A 19,250-nucleotide genomic window follows, 5' to 3' on the forward strand; every position below is an offset into this window, starting at 1 on the left:
GAGTAAAATGATTCCATGCATCTCACACCATTTAAAAATCTGTACTTCATCAAATGAAAAGTTTACAATTAGAATATAAAAAACAAATAATTAAGTGAAAGTAAAAAAAAAAAAACACACACACACACACAAGGCGGTCGCCTTGCCTACCTAGTCATCCAAGGTGCCAAAGGCGACGCCTTGATACCAAAGGCGACCGCCTTTTATACGTAAACAATGGCGTCCCTCGCCCTGGCCCTAAAAAAACGCCTGGACACCAAGGCGTCGCCTTGACAACTATGATCCCTGTCATCTCCACGGGATGACCCTTGCCCTCGGCCGCCTCCACGCCATTCTCTATGGGTAGTGCAAGAAAGAGCAGATCGCTCAAGTGGAGGAGCAGGGTCCATAGCACCTCTTTTGGTCTCCTCAAGAAGTGACTTGCGCAGACAACTGACTCCTTTTCAATAGAAAGGAATAACCAAACCAACCCAGCTGGCTGGTCAATCTCAGAGATCTTATCGTCCGGCAAACCGGAGACAGACGACCACGGTCCCGACCTTACCAGCACCAGTGGTTTACCAATCAATGAACCCCCGAAACTCAATAGGTAGCTACACACCTCATCAAGGGATGGAAGGGTGATCGGCCAAAATTTGTATCAGGACCATAGTCTGAGTTCAACCCACCTAGTAAGATCAGAACTCGCTCATTTTCAAGGGATCTGTAGACCTTGGCTTTATCTTCAAGATTAGACAACTGGAGGTCCCGATAATGATCATACTCCTCCCAAAGTCCTACAATAGTATTGTAATAGTCAGAGATAGTCTTGTGCCCCTGCTTCATAGAGAGAGCCTGCTGAAGGAGCTGGTAGACCTTAACAAAATCACCTACCCTGTCACAGGTCTTAGAGACACTATCCCAAATATCCTTAGTAGTTTCTTTCTGGATAAATCTTCTGCCAATCTTCTTTTCATGGAAAAGAGGAGCCAAGTCATAACAGTGGAATTTACAGTTTCCCAGTTCTGGTATTCTGAATTAGAGATAGCGGGAGCTTTGATAGTCCCATTAATATACCCAAGTTTCCCTTGACTCCTCAAGGATAACTTCGCAGATTGTGTCCAGTCCTAATAGTTGGTGCTATCCAACTTGATAAGGGAAATCTGACTGTTGGGGTTATCAAAGACAATCGGGCTAGGAGTGGTATTACTTGGCCCACCTGATGTAGCTTCTAAAGGTTTAGTGAAATCAGACATAATGTATGGATACTCCTAAACAACCACAGTTGGAGATCCAAAGCAAGGGGCAACACAATACTCAAATATTGTCTTCTCAGAAACAAGAAAAAAATAAAAAATTCCAGCAAGCTAATAAACCATGAAACTTGAGATAAAACCAATCAAATCCACTTATTAATTGTAGAACTTCATTCCAATCTCACACACAAGCATCATAAGAAGAATACATTCATCAAACGCAACCAAAGAGCACACTATTTGCCATGCCAAACCAAGTATGTGAAAAAAAGAGATGCTGTCGATACCTGGCAGTGAATGAAGGATTGAGTTGTGTTCCAACAACACAACTAATCACAAACCAAGGCTTGGGGGGCCAAATAAAGGTCCTTGGGCGACTCTTATAGGCCTTATAGGCCTAGCCTGATCCCTAACACTTGCTTGAGGAGAGAGAAAGAAAGGCTCGAAGGAGAAGCTGGCGGTAATGCTGAGAGGGTCATTCCTTGTTGGTTTGAGCTTCAATAATCCCTTGTAGTGCTTCAATCTCCTTCCAAGAGTCTTCAACTTGCTTCTAGAGCTCCGTTAGGTCTTCTTGTTGAATCTCTTTACATAATATAGCCTTTATTGGACCCCTTTGCTTTCTAGGGTTGCAAAAAAGACTCAAAGAATGAGAGGGAAAAGCTTAGTCAACTCTCAAACTGCTTGTAGCTCTGATACCAAGTTGGAAGTTAGAGAGATTAAGATTAGAGATATAAGAGAAAGAGACGGGAGAGGAAGGAAGAAGGAGAGAAGATGAGAGGAGAAAGTGAGAGATGAGGGTAGAGAGCATTTTGCTCTTCCCATCTATATTAGGTTCAAACTAATATCCTTGGGAAATTACATAGTCTTCCCTAGGGAGGTGAAAGAGAAAGAAAGGAAATAAAAATTAGGACAACTTAACATAAAGACAGTTCCTAAAATACCCTATTACATAAATTCCTACAATACTAGCAAATCTGTTTTTTTTCTATGTTTAAATCTTTTTTGCGTCTAAAGTGTTGGGGACATGCCCACACTCCTATAGTTGGTTTTGATGATAACAAACATATGAAAGTATTTTATAATTTGCCTCAAGTTTTATTTTGTAGAGATATCATATCAAAGATAGAATTTAATGAATGGAAGGAAGGAATGAAGATTTAAGTCATCAAATGAAGATATTAACAAGTTGGTATCAGGACTTGAAGAAAGGTATCAGACCTCAAAGTATCATGTGTTGAAGTACATTGAAGACTTGTAGACATGAATCAATGCAAGGTCAACACGAAGATACCAGAAGACCAATTACAAGAAGAGTAAAAGACTTTTAAGTATAGATCTATGTAATAGTGCACACACCATACACAAGCACTACATTGCATTATCATACATTTGCATTAGTATAAATTCATCATCATTATTAACCTAGAATGACTCTAGGAGATTCCCCAAGACCAAGTAACGTGACCCAAACATATTTGGATACATGTTGGTTATAACATTTCATGACAATTGCTGTAACTTCAGCAAGGTTCATGTTTAAGGGCATTTTAGTCATTTCATATGACAGTATCTGAAGATGATTTCTTCTAAGAAGTTGTAGAGCATTGAGTTGTGAATCCAACGCAACTTGAATAATCTTAATCGGAGTTCGGACGAAGCAGTTATGATTCTAGGAGATACCCATTCTGTCTGAAACGAATTTGTTCCAACCGGCTCTAGTTGGTCGACCAGAACCAAGCCAGTTCAAGCAGCTGGTATACTGGACCGTGATCGGACAATCCCGAAAACCCTCCAACGGATCTATTTTTAGTGGCTAGTTTAGCCGGTCGGTTGGACCATTTGGCGGTCGACCGGAAGAGCCAAAATATGACCGTTAGAGAGTGTTTTCTTTCCCAAATAGAACCCCATGCACTCTTATAAAAAACCCCCCCACTATGATTAAGAAACAACACTCAATACCACTCATCCAAGTGCATTTATTAAAGCATTAGAGTGAAGGAAAGCAAGTTATCATATTGAGTTCAAGTTCTTCATTTTCAATTCAAGAGGAACTCAAGGTTCTCTACAAGTTTTCGTCTACATCTTGGCATTTGCATTATAAGCACTGAGAAGACTTCGAAGGTGCATTCTTTTATATCATTGCATTTCATTCACGCACCACACAAGAGGTAACTCTAAACCTTTCTATTTCATTGAAAGTTTAACTCTAGGAATGAGCATTTTCATTTACACATTGTTCTGAACTGTACCTACACAAGTGTGTAGGGCTCTCTCATCCTTGAGAGATTATATAGGTCTCTCTCTACCTGTAAAGAGATTGTAACTTTGTAAGGACCCTCTCATCCTAGAAAGAGATTGTAAGGATCCTCTCATCCTTGAAAGAGATTGTAAGGACCCTCTCATGTTGTGAAGCGATTATAAGGACCATCTCATCTTGTAAAGAGATTGTGCGGATCCTCTTATCCTTAAAAGAGTTTGTAAAGGTGATTCCTCCCCACCTACTATACTGAAAGGGAAGAACTAGTGGAATACCTCTCAAGGGGATCTTGAGGGGAGTGGGCTAGGCTCAGTTGAGTCAAACCCTTATAAATCTCTGTGCACTTATGTGATTGTGTTTTATATTCCGTATTTTATTTACAATGGCGTATTTGAGGCTTAAAAATCATAAAAGTTTAAATCCACTAGTGATAACCTGTTCACCCCCCTTTAGGTTATTTCATAAACAACTCATATAGAGGAATAATCATGGAGGTAATAATGACATGTGTACTTCCAGATTTGTCATTTTACCTCATGGAAAAATTCTAGATCCTATGACACAGGATCTAACAGTTTGTGGCACTAGTAATCTTCCATTATCTTGATTAAAAGAGATCAATACACACAATTTGATGCAGTTGGGCTCAAACATTGTCTATAATGCAAATGGAAATAAAGGAAGAAAGAAAAAAAATCTGGTAATGTGTGACCAAGAGCTATTTATTCTTTTTGCTTATTATTCATTGGATAGTTGGGAAATATTTAATGAAGCCTAAAAAGTAACTGTTGGTCATATGGTGGTAATCATCTAAAAATATTGAATTTTTTTACTCATCTAATATTTGATTTAGGATCCACTTGAATAATGGGTCCTGATCATGAGGGTATGGGACACATGGAAAATAATTGGGCACCCCGTGCCATTGTAAGGCTGCTTCCATATCTCATCCTATTTATTTTGCTGAGTTGTTGCCTTTTTAATTTGCCTTAAGAAATTGCTTTTGTAGCTGCTCCTTCATGCTTCCTGACGCAATCTGAAAACTGATGTGATTAAATGTAGAGGAAACTTGTCTAGTGAAAGCTTTGAATAAAAGAGAATAGTGTGGTAACTCACTATTATTTCTTTTGGTTTTTGAAGGCATGTGTTTTATACATTCTTCGGGTAGGTCTAACCGATCAGATGACTGAACCTACTCAACGGAGCTTTTTGGTTCTTCTTGGAAAACAGGTGTGTTGAAATATTCTCCGTTTTGTGTACGAAGCTGTTGCACGAAGTTTATCTCATTTGGTTTTAAGTGATTAAATTTTGTTTGTTTTTTGGTGTTTTGTAATGTGTTTTCTTTGTGAAATTGAACAAAATTGTGTTGTACTTTGCAGCTTGATTCTTCTGAGATTAGTCCTTCCATGGCAGTAGTCATTCTTCGAACCATATCATATACGCTGAAAAGTATGGGAGAGGTAAGTTGATATTATAATGGTTATTGTAACTTTGTTTAAATTGCATTCTTCCTTGAACAAATTCTACTAGGCTGGCAGGCAAATGTGAACCTGACCCATCCTGACCCTTACGCTGTGTATTTTATTGTCTCCAATTGGGAATTTGGGATTTGGTTTGGAAAATCCAAAACCAATCCAACTCTCTGGTAGGGATGAGTGCCACTCGACCTAAGACTACCTTGTATATTAGATATTTCATAAATTGGGCTTTGGAGAATTTTAAAGGAGAAAATATTCGAAAATAATAGCATTTTAAGAAATGAAAGTAATCAAAATGGCTTTTGAGACCTCATCTCTGGAGCTTTGCAACTAGAATTTATGAGTACATAGCATAGTTGACACGGTGACAAGGTGAACCAAGGCGTTTGAGGGCTGTCTAAGCACTTAGGCGACAAGATGCTCACCTTAAGATGCCTCAGGCAATCAAGTGTTATTTTTTTATTTTTCCTCTTTTCTAATATTATTTAGTATGCTACATATACCTTGTACGATAAAAAAATCTAACATTAAGCCATATCAAGTCATAAAAAATCAACATTAATCCACATCAAATCATAAAAAATCAACATTAAGTCGTAAAAAATCAACATTTAGAGAAATGCTCTTGTTCTATATTAAGTTTGACTGGTCAAATGATTTTAGTTTTACATGAGACTTTTTGTATTAGGTATAACACAAAACCAATTTTCCAACAAGTCTCAGATTAATTAAATCTGAATTGTAATGACAAAGTTATGTTTTGGCCAAACTTATTTTAAAGTGCACGAATGCATTTAAAATCTCCTGAATGAAAATAATTTTATGGACATCAAAACAAAAGATTATTTTACTGTACTTTTGGTTTTTAACAATGATTTACCATGATAAGATTTATAAGATTTTCAGAATTGAAAAAAACCCCAACATTTGAAAGTTGAAAATCGCACCTCAACCAAAAATCTAATTTTTAAACTATTTTTATTGGATTCAAATAGGGGTATTTGCTTATTTATGAATAATATCTTAAGTAACTGTTTTAAATGATATTTGGCATAAATAAGTCCAAAAGATGAGGTGACAGTCGCCTAGGCCGCAAGAAAACCGCTTGGATGCCAAGGTGCCTAGGCGATACCCTAACAACTATGTTACACAGATGAATTGGGATCCCCTAATGAGCCTGCCTTCAGCCTCTTAGTTCTAATAGCTGTGTTCAGTGTAGTTTTTCAGCGGCTTCCTTTTTAGATAGTGCTGTTCTTTTATTTTGTTTCTTCTTTTCCCTCTCTATTTATGTAGAGAGAGTATAAGAATTGGCATGCCTGGTTCAGTGGTGTGGGAGAATGTTTATAAATGTTCTGCCCCAACTCTGGCCTAGGTTGTCAGTTTGTCCAATCAGTGAGTTGACTTGGTGATGCCGGCTATTATTTTTTAGTTGGCAAGTCTGACTGAAGATAATGCAGTGCTAAGCTCGAACCAGTAAGATCCAGTTGGAGATCAGCTTGCAACAGGATCGTAGGTAAGGAATAAAACCAGATTTCCAAAGAATTTTAATAACAGAGAATCAAGGGACCAGATTCAGCCAGAATTTTGGTGGAAAGCTTTAATTGGATGGGAGAATATATGATCTCAGAAATCAGGTTTGATCCAATTATCAGATCCTTTGGATAGGAAGATTCCTACTTGAAGAAGGAACTCCCAAATCTGATAATCGATAGAAGGTTCAAAACACGCCAGATTTGAGATTGATATCAGTGCTAAATAACAAGCTTAATGATGTCAGAAACTGAGATCAGACTTAGAAAACAGAACCCAAAAATCAATAGACTGAAATTAGACTTTTAGTATGAAAACAGGAAATTAGTTTCAAGTTTGGATTTGAAACTGAAAGAAGGTTCAGAACAGAAACCAATTGCTAAGTTTGGATGAAGGAATTGAATTCCAATTGCTAGATTTGATGTTTCAGAAAGTTCTTAGTTGGAGAATGAATTGAAGAAACCAGAAAGATAGGATTTTTATGCTCAGAACAGAATCAGAACTATAAGAGAATTGTGAACAGAATTTCAGTTATTTTCCTCCTCCCCCTCCGCTGGTCCTCTTTGGCTTCCCCAAGTCGGAAGGCGGCCTTGGTCTAAGGAGAATCAAAGATGCCAACTCCGCTGCGATCCTTAAGCTGGTCTGGAAACTTGTTCTGAAAAAACCAAGCATTTGGGTTAGCTGGGTCTACTCCTCCCTTTTTCATAGAGAGTCCCTGTGGATCACCGCCTGTAAACCCAATTCCTCCTAGGTCTGGCGCAAGATTCTACTTGCCAGGCCCCTTGCCATTTCCGCCATCCACACTCGCATCGGTAATGGGACCACCACCTCCTTTTGGCTTGACAACTGGCAATGTGCCAATGTCCTCTCCTTGATCATGGGGAATCGCCTAGTCTATTCCTCCGGTATTCCCAGAACCTCTATGGTGTCCTCAGTCATCTCCCTTACCTCTTGGTCCCCTCCCAACTCTCCTCTCTTGATCCCATTTGGCATTCTCTTTCCTCCTTTACTGCCCCCTCCTCCAAAGCTGATCAAATCATCTGGACCCCATCCTCCTCGGGCACCTTCTCCCCTTCCTCAGCCTAGAACGTCATCCCTCCCCTTCCGCCCATATGCCTTGGCACAATTCTGTCTAGTTCAAAGCCCACATCCTACGCCACAACTTCACTATTTTGAGAGCCCTCTCCAACTGCCTCCCCACCCAAGCCTTCCTCATATCCTGCCACATCCTTGCCCCCTGCTTGCTGCCTTTGTTAGAATGGCCATGATGACAGTGACCACCTATTCTTCGATTGTCCTTTCTCCTCCTGCATTTGGAAGCGAGTCCTTTTTAAATGCTGACCTACCCAGAGAACCCCCTTCCCCTGTTGAGAGAATGGCTTTGGATTGATATGACCTTTTCGGGTTCTTCCATTCGCGACACCGGCGGGAAACTTGCTTTTGGAGCAGCCATCAACCGTATTTGGATGAAACGCAACCTTCGTAGATGGACTTCCAAATCCAGATCTTTTGAGTTGATTTGGAAGGCGATCTACTTTGATGTCTCCTTCACACTAGGTTCTCTTCCTCTTTCGTCCAGTCATTGACACCCCATGGAACATGCTTTCTATTGTCTCCTGGGGTCTCCCCTTCTCAATTCTGGATCCCCCTGCCCCCTAGGGCGTATCCCTTCCCTTGGATTTGTATATCCCTCCCCCCCTTTTTTCCTGTTATTAATTATTCATTCATCCAAAAAAAAAAAAAAAAAAAGGAACAATTATTTAGAATAATCAAGCATTAGTTAGGACAATAAGTAGATGGGCAAGTATGGGACCTGGAACCAAAATCTCTCTTTTGCTGGCCGTTTGGTCCTCTTATTAGATTGGTGCTTCAATCCTCTTATATTTATTGGTCCGGTATCTATGGGCTGCCTCAATCCTCTATCAAGAAGTTGGAGTCCCTTATGTTTGCTTTTCTTTGGAAAGGATCGAATTCCTCAAAATTTCTTCGTCTTGTTATTTGGGCTGCTGTTTGCCTCCCAAAAGAGGAAGGTGGTCTGGGTTTGAGGCTTATAAAGGGGGGTTAATTCAGCTGGTATCATCAAGCTAATCTGGATAGTAGTGACCAAGAAGAAAAGTATTTGGGTGGATTGGTTTTAATCTTCTCCCATCAGATTCTATTTGGACTCCCCCTGTTGCTACTGATGCTTCCTGGGTTTGGCGTTAGATTCTTTCCCTCAGTTTTATTCCCTTGGGGGCCATTCACAATCACATTGATGATGGTTCGTCTACTTCCCTATGGCTTAATCATTGGCACCATATAGGAATTCTCCTTCATAAGGTCGGTGCTAGATCTATCTGTGCTTCAGGTTTTTCCAGGAATTCAATGGTTGCTGGCATCATTAGCTCAAGAATATGGTCCCCCCCCCCCCCCAACCCCCTCTTCTTTTCTGCTTGATAATGTATCGAATGCTTGCTCTCTATAGTTAAAAAACCCCTTGGCAGAGGTGACTCTATTTGTCATGACCTAAACCCAGATATAGGTAAGGGTATAGCCCTCGCAGGTAATGATCAAATGATCCAAAACGTTCACAAAAAATAGGCATATGAGAACTCGTGACAATTCTAGTGTCAACAAAATAAAACAACTTAAAGATAAAATATCCCCAAATTAAAAAAAAAAACACTTTGTTAGGGTTTACATGAAACAACGGCCTACTACAATCATTTGCTAAGAAAAATAAAATAGAAAGCTTCAGGTTGCCCTCGAAATCCGCTCCAAGCATATCTTCATCTCAATTATCTGTGATGTTAAAATAATGGATTAAGCTCAACAGCTCAGTAAGGGAAAATAGTAAGAACACATCACAGGACAAACAATCAACCAAAAACAACGGTTAAAACAAATAGTTTTAGTTTCTCCAACCACACTTTTAATACAACACCATCATTTAAAAATATCCTTTTTTTTTTTTATCACACTTTAGCCGGCACTGAGGGAAATAAGCTACCACCACCCATAATTCGAGAGGGAAAAAAAGGCCCCCACAATCACACGATCACACAATCACACTGTCATCACCACTCTGTGACTAGATATACACCATTGTGCACAGTTGGTATAAGTCCCGCGGCTCAATGGGACACCCCTCTCTGGTTTGGTACGGAGTAGTTTATTTACCCTCACACACTTTCTCTTTTCACACTTTCATAAAATCACCGTTCATAAAATAAGTTTCTTTAAAGCACGATCATAGGTAAAATCTCCACGTAAGAATCAACATCAATATACATCACACTAATAGTCACCTTCATCAAATATCAATTACTTCCATAAACTCATTTCATAGATAAACACAATTCAAAAAGTATAAGTCAGCACATATCAACGATACAAGCACACCAGACATTACATCATACAATCAACCCATACACCTGTGTTGTAATCCCACTATAATCCACTTACTTCTATTTGCAAAAGTGTTATCTCCCCTTTGAGTCCCAAGTGTCCAAGAGGTCCCAATCTGAAATTAGTAATAGCCTATGTTAATTACTATCTTGCTCAAGATTTGGGTCCCATAAAGAATATTATAAGTGGTCCCTATGAATTGAATCCTAAGCCTTGATATGAAATAATATTAGATTTGGGTCACACGGTTTGGGTCCCAAGAAAAACCCTAATGGGTTTCCAAGAAAATCCTAACCCTAAAACAAAACCCTAAAAACAAGTAGGGTCCCAAAAACCCTAAATATTGGGTCACAAGTAATTTGGGTCCCAAAAAGAATATTAGATTTGATCTAGGTAAAGAAAGCAAAACCCTAAAAACAATTACGGTCCCAAAACTCTACAAACAAATGATTTGGGTCCCATATTAGGTTCCAAAAAGAATAAACTAACATCTAAAACTTAGGATAAGACCCATATTGGGTCCCAAAAGAAGAACCAACAAAACCAACAATTTAAACTAAGGATATGAGGAAGCTTCATTACCTGGAGTGAGCAGAAAAATAGAGTAGGCACCAAAATCCCCTTCCTCTCCGTTTCTTTCTTTCTTTGTTTCTCACGATTCTGCTTTCTTCCCTTCTTTATTTTTATAGCCCACCTTTCTCCATGTCTCTCTCTTTTCTCCCTCTTTCACGTCTCTCTCCTCTCTTTTCCCCCTCTCACGTCTCTCTCTCTTCCCCCTTTCTCCATGTCTCTCTCTTTTCTCCCTCTTTCACGTCTCTCTCTCTTTTCCCCTTCTCTCACGTTTCTCTCTCTCTTCCCCCTCTCCTACACTCCCACGGATCTCTGAAAGGGGTGGGGTCAACAAAAATGTTTTAAAAATAAAAGAACAGAAATCAATTAAATAAAACCCCCCCTTACGTACTACTAACAAGACTCGAACCTAAGACCTCTAGATAGTCAAGGCACTAACCGCTAGGCTAACTCATTAAGTCATTGAATAAACCCTAACTTTAAATATTTAAGTAAGCTTAGAAAATAACATAAAAAGATATATATTCTAAGGTTTCAAAATTTGGGACATTACACTATCTCTTGGTCTCCAGCCTCCTCGGGTTTCTTCAGTTTTAAGGCTGCTTGGGATCACATTCGGATAATAGGTACTCTTGTTCCTTGGCACAAGTTAGTGTGGTTTAAACATCAAATTCCCATCATCGTCTCACTACTTTGAGGGCCCTATTGTACTATCTGCCGACTCCGTCTTTTCTTATTCACCGCCAGATTGCTCTCTCCTCTATGTAGTCTATGTTCTAAATTTCTAATGCTGTTGAAGATGTGGATCAACATTTATATTTTAATTGCCCATTTGCTTCCTCTGTCTAGAAAGGGATCCTTGCTAAATGTTGGCCGAGAAGCTGTAGGATCCTTTATTTCCATAGGGAATGGATTTGGGTTGATATGTCCTTTGCTGGTTCTACTGTTTGTGATTTTGTGGGGAAGATTGCCTTCAATGTTGCCATCAATTAGATTTGGATGGAAAGTAACCTAAGGAAATGGACCTCCAAATCCAGCCCCTTCGTCAAATTTGGGATTCCATCTTTTTTGACATCAAAGGAAGGCTTTTTGTAGTCTCTTCCTATTGTAACGACTCTCCATGGAACATGCATAGTATTGTCTCCTAGGGCCTCTCCCCCCCTCTTTGAGGGTGGGTCCTTTGTATTCTTATATTTTTCTCTTCTTTCCCCTTTTCAGGGTTGTATTTTTCCTTCACAAAAAAAAAAAAAAAAAAAAAAAAAAACTGGATCCAATGGAGAAGAAGCCTGCAACTCGACTACCATAGGCAAGAAAAAGGAAAGAAGATTGTTGATCTTAGGAGAGAGAAAAGAGAAGAAGAAAAGACGTGGGGAGAGATAGAAAGAGAGGTTTACCAGTCACAGTCATGCACAATAGCACCACACACAAACTCAAAATTTCATTAAAAAAAATCCATAAATTCGTGTAGGACTATAACTCCATTTATAAAGACCAAATAAACTAACTTTAGGACTCCTAAACCAAATAAACAACTATCCTTTAAACTTACCTAAACAAAGCTAACTTAAATTTACCATATACTTGTTATAGAAGACCCCAAACAACATAAATTACGGACTAACGATAAGAAATAAAATAACTATAAATGACTATAACTTGGCTGCTTAACAGCACATGGGACCCACACAATCTTAGTACCTAATCCCGTAGTCAGAACTAAGACCCCAAATATGGTTTATATATAGGCCCATTACATGAATAAACCCAAAAGTAAAAGCCAAAGGCCCATAAAACCCGTCCATGGGCCAAAATAATTTTTTTTTTTTTTTTTTTTTTTTTTTTTGAGGCCCTATTGAACAATCTGAATTGTGTCAAAAGAGCCCTATGAAAGAGGGAATCATAAAAATAATACATGCAGTATAGAAAAGGCTACACTGACCCTGGAAGCAAGCCTTACACCCAGCAGCTTCCGTAACTTTCTTCAAACTCATGTGCCATTGGAACGGCCCAAGAGCCCAATACGAAGCCTGCCCTTGTACCACCCAAAAAAATTGCACACAGTGACAACACTACCATACATTGTACAAGAATGTAAAATAATTTAATAAGGAGGCTGAGAAAGAAGTGGAATGTGGTCAATGGGATTGCTTCCTCTGTGGCCTTTCCTCTTCCCTTTCACCGTACTGCGTAACCTCTTTCATGTCCTCTACATTGCTCAACAGTGAATTGTTTGAACTAGGGATCCAACCGAAGCTTGTTCTATTGTATTGATGTGGTAAGGACCTTGGATTGTTTGGACTAGGGTTTCCAACCAAAGCTTGTTCTTTGCAATTTCTGTAACTTTCTGGTCTGGTATTGGGTTTACCTGCAACTATTGTCCTTCTTCAAGCATTCTGCCTCATTGTTAGAGAGATATGGTTAGAATTGCGGCTCAGAGTAAAATTTGATGGGGCACCAAGATCCTTATCCCAATTTAATGGGGTTGGCTTTATGGAGATTCCAAGCAAGGATGAGAACGAGGATCCATGCGGAAAGATTGACGGGTTATGGCTAATTATAATAAGTGCCGGCTGTCAACCTGATGCACCACTACAAATTAGCCATAGGCTTATAACGACAGACTATAAGGTACCGGTTGCCTGCCAAACGTACCATATAGATCAGTCAAGCCAAAGCGTCCTACATGCATTACGTCCACCACCGAGACAATCCATCGCCCAACCTACTTTTGTGAAAGGAGGAATGAGATAATAAATTCTTGACAGCCCCGCTAAGCCCAAAAAATAATAAGAAATCAAAATTTCTACACAATGGGAAAATTTCTTTACATTTTTGGATATAGCAACCTAGGAGTCCCTTCATCCAGCCCAGCATGGTAATTCCCATTAAGCCCGGACTCTGAGAATACCGTGAAAAGCTGTTTGTAAATTGCGCAACCATTACTTCGAATTGTCTCAGCATCAGGGTATGCGTGCGAGCATAGGTTCATAAGGGATCGACAATGGTGAATTGGTGATGGGGATTGGACAAACTTTAGTGATGGGAAAATGTACCTAAAGATATTTATCCCACAATTCATCTGTGGCTGGTCAATTGCTGTTATCCTATTTAGGACCTGTTTTCTTATGGAATTCATCATATATGTTCTTACATGTGTTCTTCCCAAATGAATTGTTTGTCCTATTCCCCTTCAGAACCTGCTCAACCATCAAGTCTACCAGTGTGTTAGAAATTTTGTAGGAGTGCCGGAACCCAGAATTGCTTTTGTTATGGTGCCTTCCAAACACATACTGTTTCCTTACTGATTCAGAAATATTTCTTACGCCATGTTGCCAAATGCATCTCTACCCTACAGAAGTACTTCTCAAGAACAGAAACAAAAAGAACACTTTGGCTCAGAGACATTCCCATGAACAGAAGTGTTTTCGAATGGCAAATTGCCAATATCTTGTTCTGTAGCAATGATAATATTTCCTTTAATAGAGAAAAAACTTTGATGCAGGGTTAAGGGTGTATCCAAGGAGGAATAAAGCCATCCCAAACAGGCCTAGACTTAGACCCAACAACTTAAGCCATAACCAGCCCACAGTGTGGAAATTTATTAAGAAACAAAACCCTATATTTGAGGGAAGATAGGTTATTGAGGGAATTACCAACTTTGCTCTCATTTGAGGCCATTATGAGAACTTGCTCATTAAAGTGGTGGAGAAATTAGTAGAATCAGTTTTTCTGTTAGAAATAGAAACAACTCTCAGCCTATTTACCAATTTCTTAGACTATAGCTTTGAAAAACATACCAAACACCATTTTCTGGGCCCAGAGATAGAAATTTTCAAGAAATGGAGAAATAGCAATCAAAGCACAGGGAGCCTTAGTGAGTCCTTAATTTTCTGTGACATTTTGTTCACCTTTTGCAGGTTCCACTTGAACTTAAGGAAGTTCTTGACGACACAGTTGTAGCTGCACTCTCTCATTCTGTACTACTTGTAAGCTTTTGATTTTAGCTAAAATATGTTGTCATACTGAGTAATGTACTTCTTTTTTGGTAATTTAAATATTCATCTTTTTGGTACTCCCATAGAAAGTGGTTGGAAATATGGAACTGGTGGATGCTTGGTTTTTGCATTATTAGATCCATCATCCAAGTTAAAGAAGACTGGAGTACCGGATGTAGTTTTCTACTCTGGTTACTATATGCTTTCTGTGCATAGGTGATCTCGTTCTTATGCTGTTATGTTCTACCAGTTTGTTCTATTTAAGTTCTCTTTCATTATCATATGTTTCACCAAATGTCACCATTTTCAACCCTGGCAGAGCAAATATCTATCCTAATTTCATCAATTTTGATCTGAATTTCGAACCTTGCTAGCATAGAGAAAAGTATATTTTATCATCCATTATTCTCCTATTAAGAAAAACTGAATGAAGAAATTAGTAGCTTTCTAATGCAAGCCACTGTTTTTCTTTTTTATTATTACAAGCTCGTGAACCTTAATTTGAAACAAGATGTTGTCATGTGAATCATTACTTACTGTTATGGCTGTGAGAGTGAGAGTTCAGTGTAAACACATAAAATCAGAGTTTTGGTCATTGTGCTTTAGCTGGTGAATGACCTGCCTAGTGCTAAGCTATGATTAGCCATTAGTGTTGGTTGTTTGCATGTTCTGTTTAAGCTTTCCATAGCTGGTTGTAAAACTTTGTTTTGATTTTTTATTGGATTGTTGTTCTAAGGAGGTAAAGATCTCTACCTAATACTTTTGTTGTGAAATCAGGAGTACCTGAAATTTGATGTGATGCCCTCAGACTATGCTTGATTAATAGCTTATTTTAGATCTTTACCCCTTCCCCACCCCCCATAGTCACTTTACTTCTATTTATGTGTAGACTAACTTGATTGTAGCTTTACCCGCCATTTTTTTTAATTAAATTTTAGTCAGGTATTTTCTAGTAGCAGTATGTTAACAGAAAATGTGTTAAATAGGTGCGCATAGAGGCTGCTTTGACACTGCGTGCATTGGCAGAGGTTGATCCCACTTGTGTTGGTGGTTTGGTTTCTTATGCAGTGACCACATTAAATGCTTTGAGGGAAAGTGTTGCATTTGAAAAGGTAGGCAAGATCGATGCATGTAACATCTTTTTGATAGCAAAAGTTCAAGCGTTGTTTTATTTATTTATTTATTATTTTATAAATCTTATATGTAAACCTCTTTGTGTTCTAGGTGTTGATAAGATTTATAAATTTGGTATTCTTTTGTCCCTATGAATCATAGTGTCAGTTTCCTTTCCAAGTCGGCGAAAAATTACTCTGCTCATGGAGAGATTCATAGTTGTCAAGGCATAGCTTAGGTTCTGCCTCGGTGTCCAAGCACCTTCTTGTGTCCAAGGCAATACAGCATGCCTTGTTTGATGCAAGAAAGGTAACCTCCTTGGACGCCTAGATGCTGCCTATAGCTTGTGACTGCATTCTTAAATTATATCAATTGTGTGAGACTTCACGAATTTACATTGATTAATGTTCATTTCTGTTTCCCCTTGGTTCCTGCTGGTTTAGAATTGCTTGTTGCTTTGTTGTAGTTTTTCCCCCTGGATTGGCTTTTCCTTGTTGGTTTAAGCCTCCCCTCCCCCTTCTCTCATTTATATATTTTTTTCTCCTTTGGTAATGAATTTATTTATTCATCAAAAAAAAAAAAAATGTTTATTGCTTTTTATTGATGAATATGCTTATTATATGCTATGCTTTGTTTATCATATGTTGTTTTTCTCATATTAAGTCGTTACTAGCATATCATATCATTTTGCATTGATATGGCTTCAATGTTGCATATAAGCATAATTATATAAATTTATCATTGTTATGTTAGATATACTGCATGCCTCGTCGCCTTGACAACTATGGATGGATTTCTTCCAAGTTGCGATTTATAAATATTCAAAGTGGGGCTTTATCTAGCAGTCATCTACCTGATGATCTTTATCACTTCTTGAGAGGAGCTTATCTAGCCTGACTCTGTTGTCCCAATGGTGCAAACAATTACCAAAAAGGCGCTGCTTGGTTTTTGTTCAGGGTTTTGTTGGTTTCTTGTCTTCTTTCTGATCCCGTTGATTGGTAGTTTTGGAGTCTTATTATTGTTTATTGTTTAGGAGCCACAGTCCAGTTAATTAATAACCTAAATACCAAACGTCCGAGTCAACATTATAGAGCTTTTAATCGAGGTTGTGTTTTGTAATGGTCATCCACTCAACCTCTATTCTTCACTTGCAACAGAATTTGAAATCCTGCATTAGGAATCCAGATGTGCTGATCTGCGAGTCCAACCATCTGATCTTAAAGCTTTAGAGTAAGTATTTATATTAATTCAATCTTCTGACCCTCTTCTTTATTCCTAATTCTGAAATTACAAAAACGGAACTCACTTATGCAATCTACGTAGTTCTTAAGGTGTCAACTGAGTGGGGAGCTGCCTATGTGATGGGAAGAACAAATAGAGAAGGGGAAGACAGGGAAAAGAAGTGGGGAAAAGGAGAAATACAAGAAAACATACCTGGAACTAGAATCAGCACAAGCAATGGGACATATTTTCCTAAAATGTGGCATGCCTTGGCCTCACCTAACTGTCAACTAGGCACCAAGGCACCTGGTCATGGCTCACCTTGGCACCATGACAAGTTGACAACTATGTTCTTCTATTTGTATTTATCATTGCATTAGAAATTCTATTTCCACTCGTTGGATGAGGATTCTAATTCCTCTACCCTGTTTGGGTTAGTGTCTCTCTTTCCTTCTATTTTGATTTGGAGTCCAAATCTCTCATCCTAGTGGGAGTGGGTTTCCTCTTATCTAATCTTATGGGGACTATGATTTCCATTTGCAAGTATAACAGGTATGTGGAAGTTCTACATCATTCTGGCCTTAATGAAATCTTTATTCCATTTTCCCATTGAGAACACATGTTGACGCTTTGGTTGAGTCTTTAGTCACTGTCTGCTGCTAATTGAGTGGAGAATTTGCTGAAGAATTTGAAGCTGGGGAATTTTTGGGGATGGGAATTTGCAAATATTTGCAGCTTCTTCACAATTCTTGTTATTGTTGCAATCCTAGAAACCTGTAATCAAAATAGAGAAAGAGAGGAAAGAATAGAAGAAGAAAAGAGGAGAGGAGAGAGAGAGAGAGGTGCGATCGAAAGAGACTCCCAAAAGAGAGGAGTGACCTGCGATCAGACCAGAATAGTATGATCGCAGGTTATGCCTCAAAACTTATATTAAATGGTGCTGAAGAAAAGTACAAAAATGCCCCCATAAAGAAGAAAAACCTAATCACAGAGATATGGGGCCCCTATCGGCTCTTTCGCTGTTTAGGATTAGCGCCTAGTGCTAAACTCAACACTCCACCTTAAGCTGGAGCATACACATCACCCATGCTCAATTTGGTACAACCATTACGAAAACTAGGAGCAAACAAAAACTTAATGAACATGTCAGCCAACTGATCTGATGAAGGAACAAAGGGGTCTCATCAGCTTTTTCAGAACAACATCACGAACGAAGTGGCAATCCACCTCGATGTGCTTGGTCCTCTCGTGGAAGACCGGATTGCTAGCAATGTACACTGCAACTTGGTTGTCACAATACATCTTCATAGGCTTGGTTACTGGAAACCCCAACTCCAAGAGTAGAGACCGTAGCCACATCAACTCAGCAGTGGTATGAGCCATAGCTCTGTATTCTGCTTCTGCACTAGACCGGGCAATGGTAGTCTGCTTCTTACTACTCCATGTAACCAGATTACCTCCAACAAATGTGTAGTAACCCGTAGTGCACCTACGATCACTAGCAGAGCCGGCCCAATCAGTGTCAGAATAACCTAGTTCCATATGTCGATTAAGATGATAGATCAGCCATTTTCCAGGAGCACCCTTTAGGTAGTGAAGAACACAAACAGCGGCGTCCCAATGTGTTTTCTGAGGAGACTGCATGAACTGATTGAGGACTCCAACAACCTAGGAGATGTCAGGACGAGTCACAGTAAGATAAATCAGCTTGCCAATCAAACTCCTGTACTAATGCACATCTTAGAGAGGTTCGCCATCATTAACACCAAAATTTTGGTGAGGATCCATAGGGATATCAATAGGTCTGGATGCAAGCATACTAGTGTCAGATAAAAGGTCCAACACATATTTCCTTTGAGACAGACTGATCCCTTTCTTGCATCGGATCACTTCAATCCCAAGAAAATAGTGAAGTTGGCCCAAGTCCTTGGTTTGAAAGTGTTGCTGTAGATAAGCCTTCACTTCAGAAATTCCTGCCTCATCATTACCAGTAAGAATAATATCATCAACATAAACTACGAATACCACCAGTTTATCTCCTCTGCGACGAACAAAGACGGAATGATCAAAATAACACTGAGAAAATCCATAAGTTACTATGGTAGTACTGAACTTGTCAAACCATGCCCGAGGGGACTGTTTAAGTCCATAGATAGCCTTGTATAAGCGACACACGCGACCTTTATTCTCCCCCTGAACAATATAACCAGGAGGTTGCTCTATATACACCTCTTCCTGTAGGTCACCATACAAGAAGACATTCTTGATGTCCAACTGAAATAAGGGCTAATCAAAGTTGACAGCAAGAGAAATAAGTAGACGAACATAGTTCAATCTTGCAACCGTGGATGTCTCAAAATAATCAACCCCATATGTTGAGTATACCCCTTGGCAACCAGACGGGCTTTTAATCGCACAACAGAGCCATCGGAGTGATACTTAACAGTGTACACCCAACGACACT

The 19,250-nt window shown here is 39.1% G+C and overlaps 1 protein-coding gene across 1 annotated transcript in view; it reads left to right on the top strand.

Annotated features, from left to right (window-relative positions):
• LOC122062692 (protein SWEETIE) overlaps nucleotides 1-19,250 on the top strand; it is a 103,224-nt gene that overhangs the window by 20,003 nt on the left and 63,971 nt on the right. Inside the window, exons 9-12 of the mRNA XM_042626335.1 lie at nucleotides 4,633-4,722; nucleotides 4,872-4,952; nucleotides 14,375-14,443; nucleotides 15,439-15,564. Coding sequence (XP_042482269.1) covers nucleotides 4,633-4,722; nucleotides 4,872-4,952; nucleotides 14,375-14,443; nucleotides 15,439-15,564 — 366 coding nt within the window. The remainder of the gene's footprint in view (nucleotides 1-4,632; nucleotides 4,723-4,871; nucleotides 4,953-14,374; nucleotides 14,444-15,438; nucleotides 15,565-19,250) is intronic.

This window comes from Macadamia integrifolia, unplaced genomic scaffold (genome assembly GCF_013358625.1).
Source record: "Macadamia integrifolia cultivar HAES 741 unplaced genomic scaffold, SCU_Mint_v3 scaffold1090, whole genome shotgun sequence".
NCBI classification, from domain to species: Eukaryota; Viridiplantae; Streptophyta; class Magnoliopsida; order Proteales; family Proteaceae; genus Macadamia; species Macadamia integrifolia.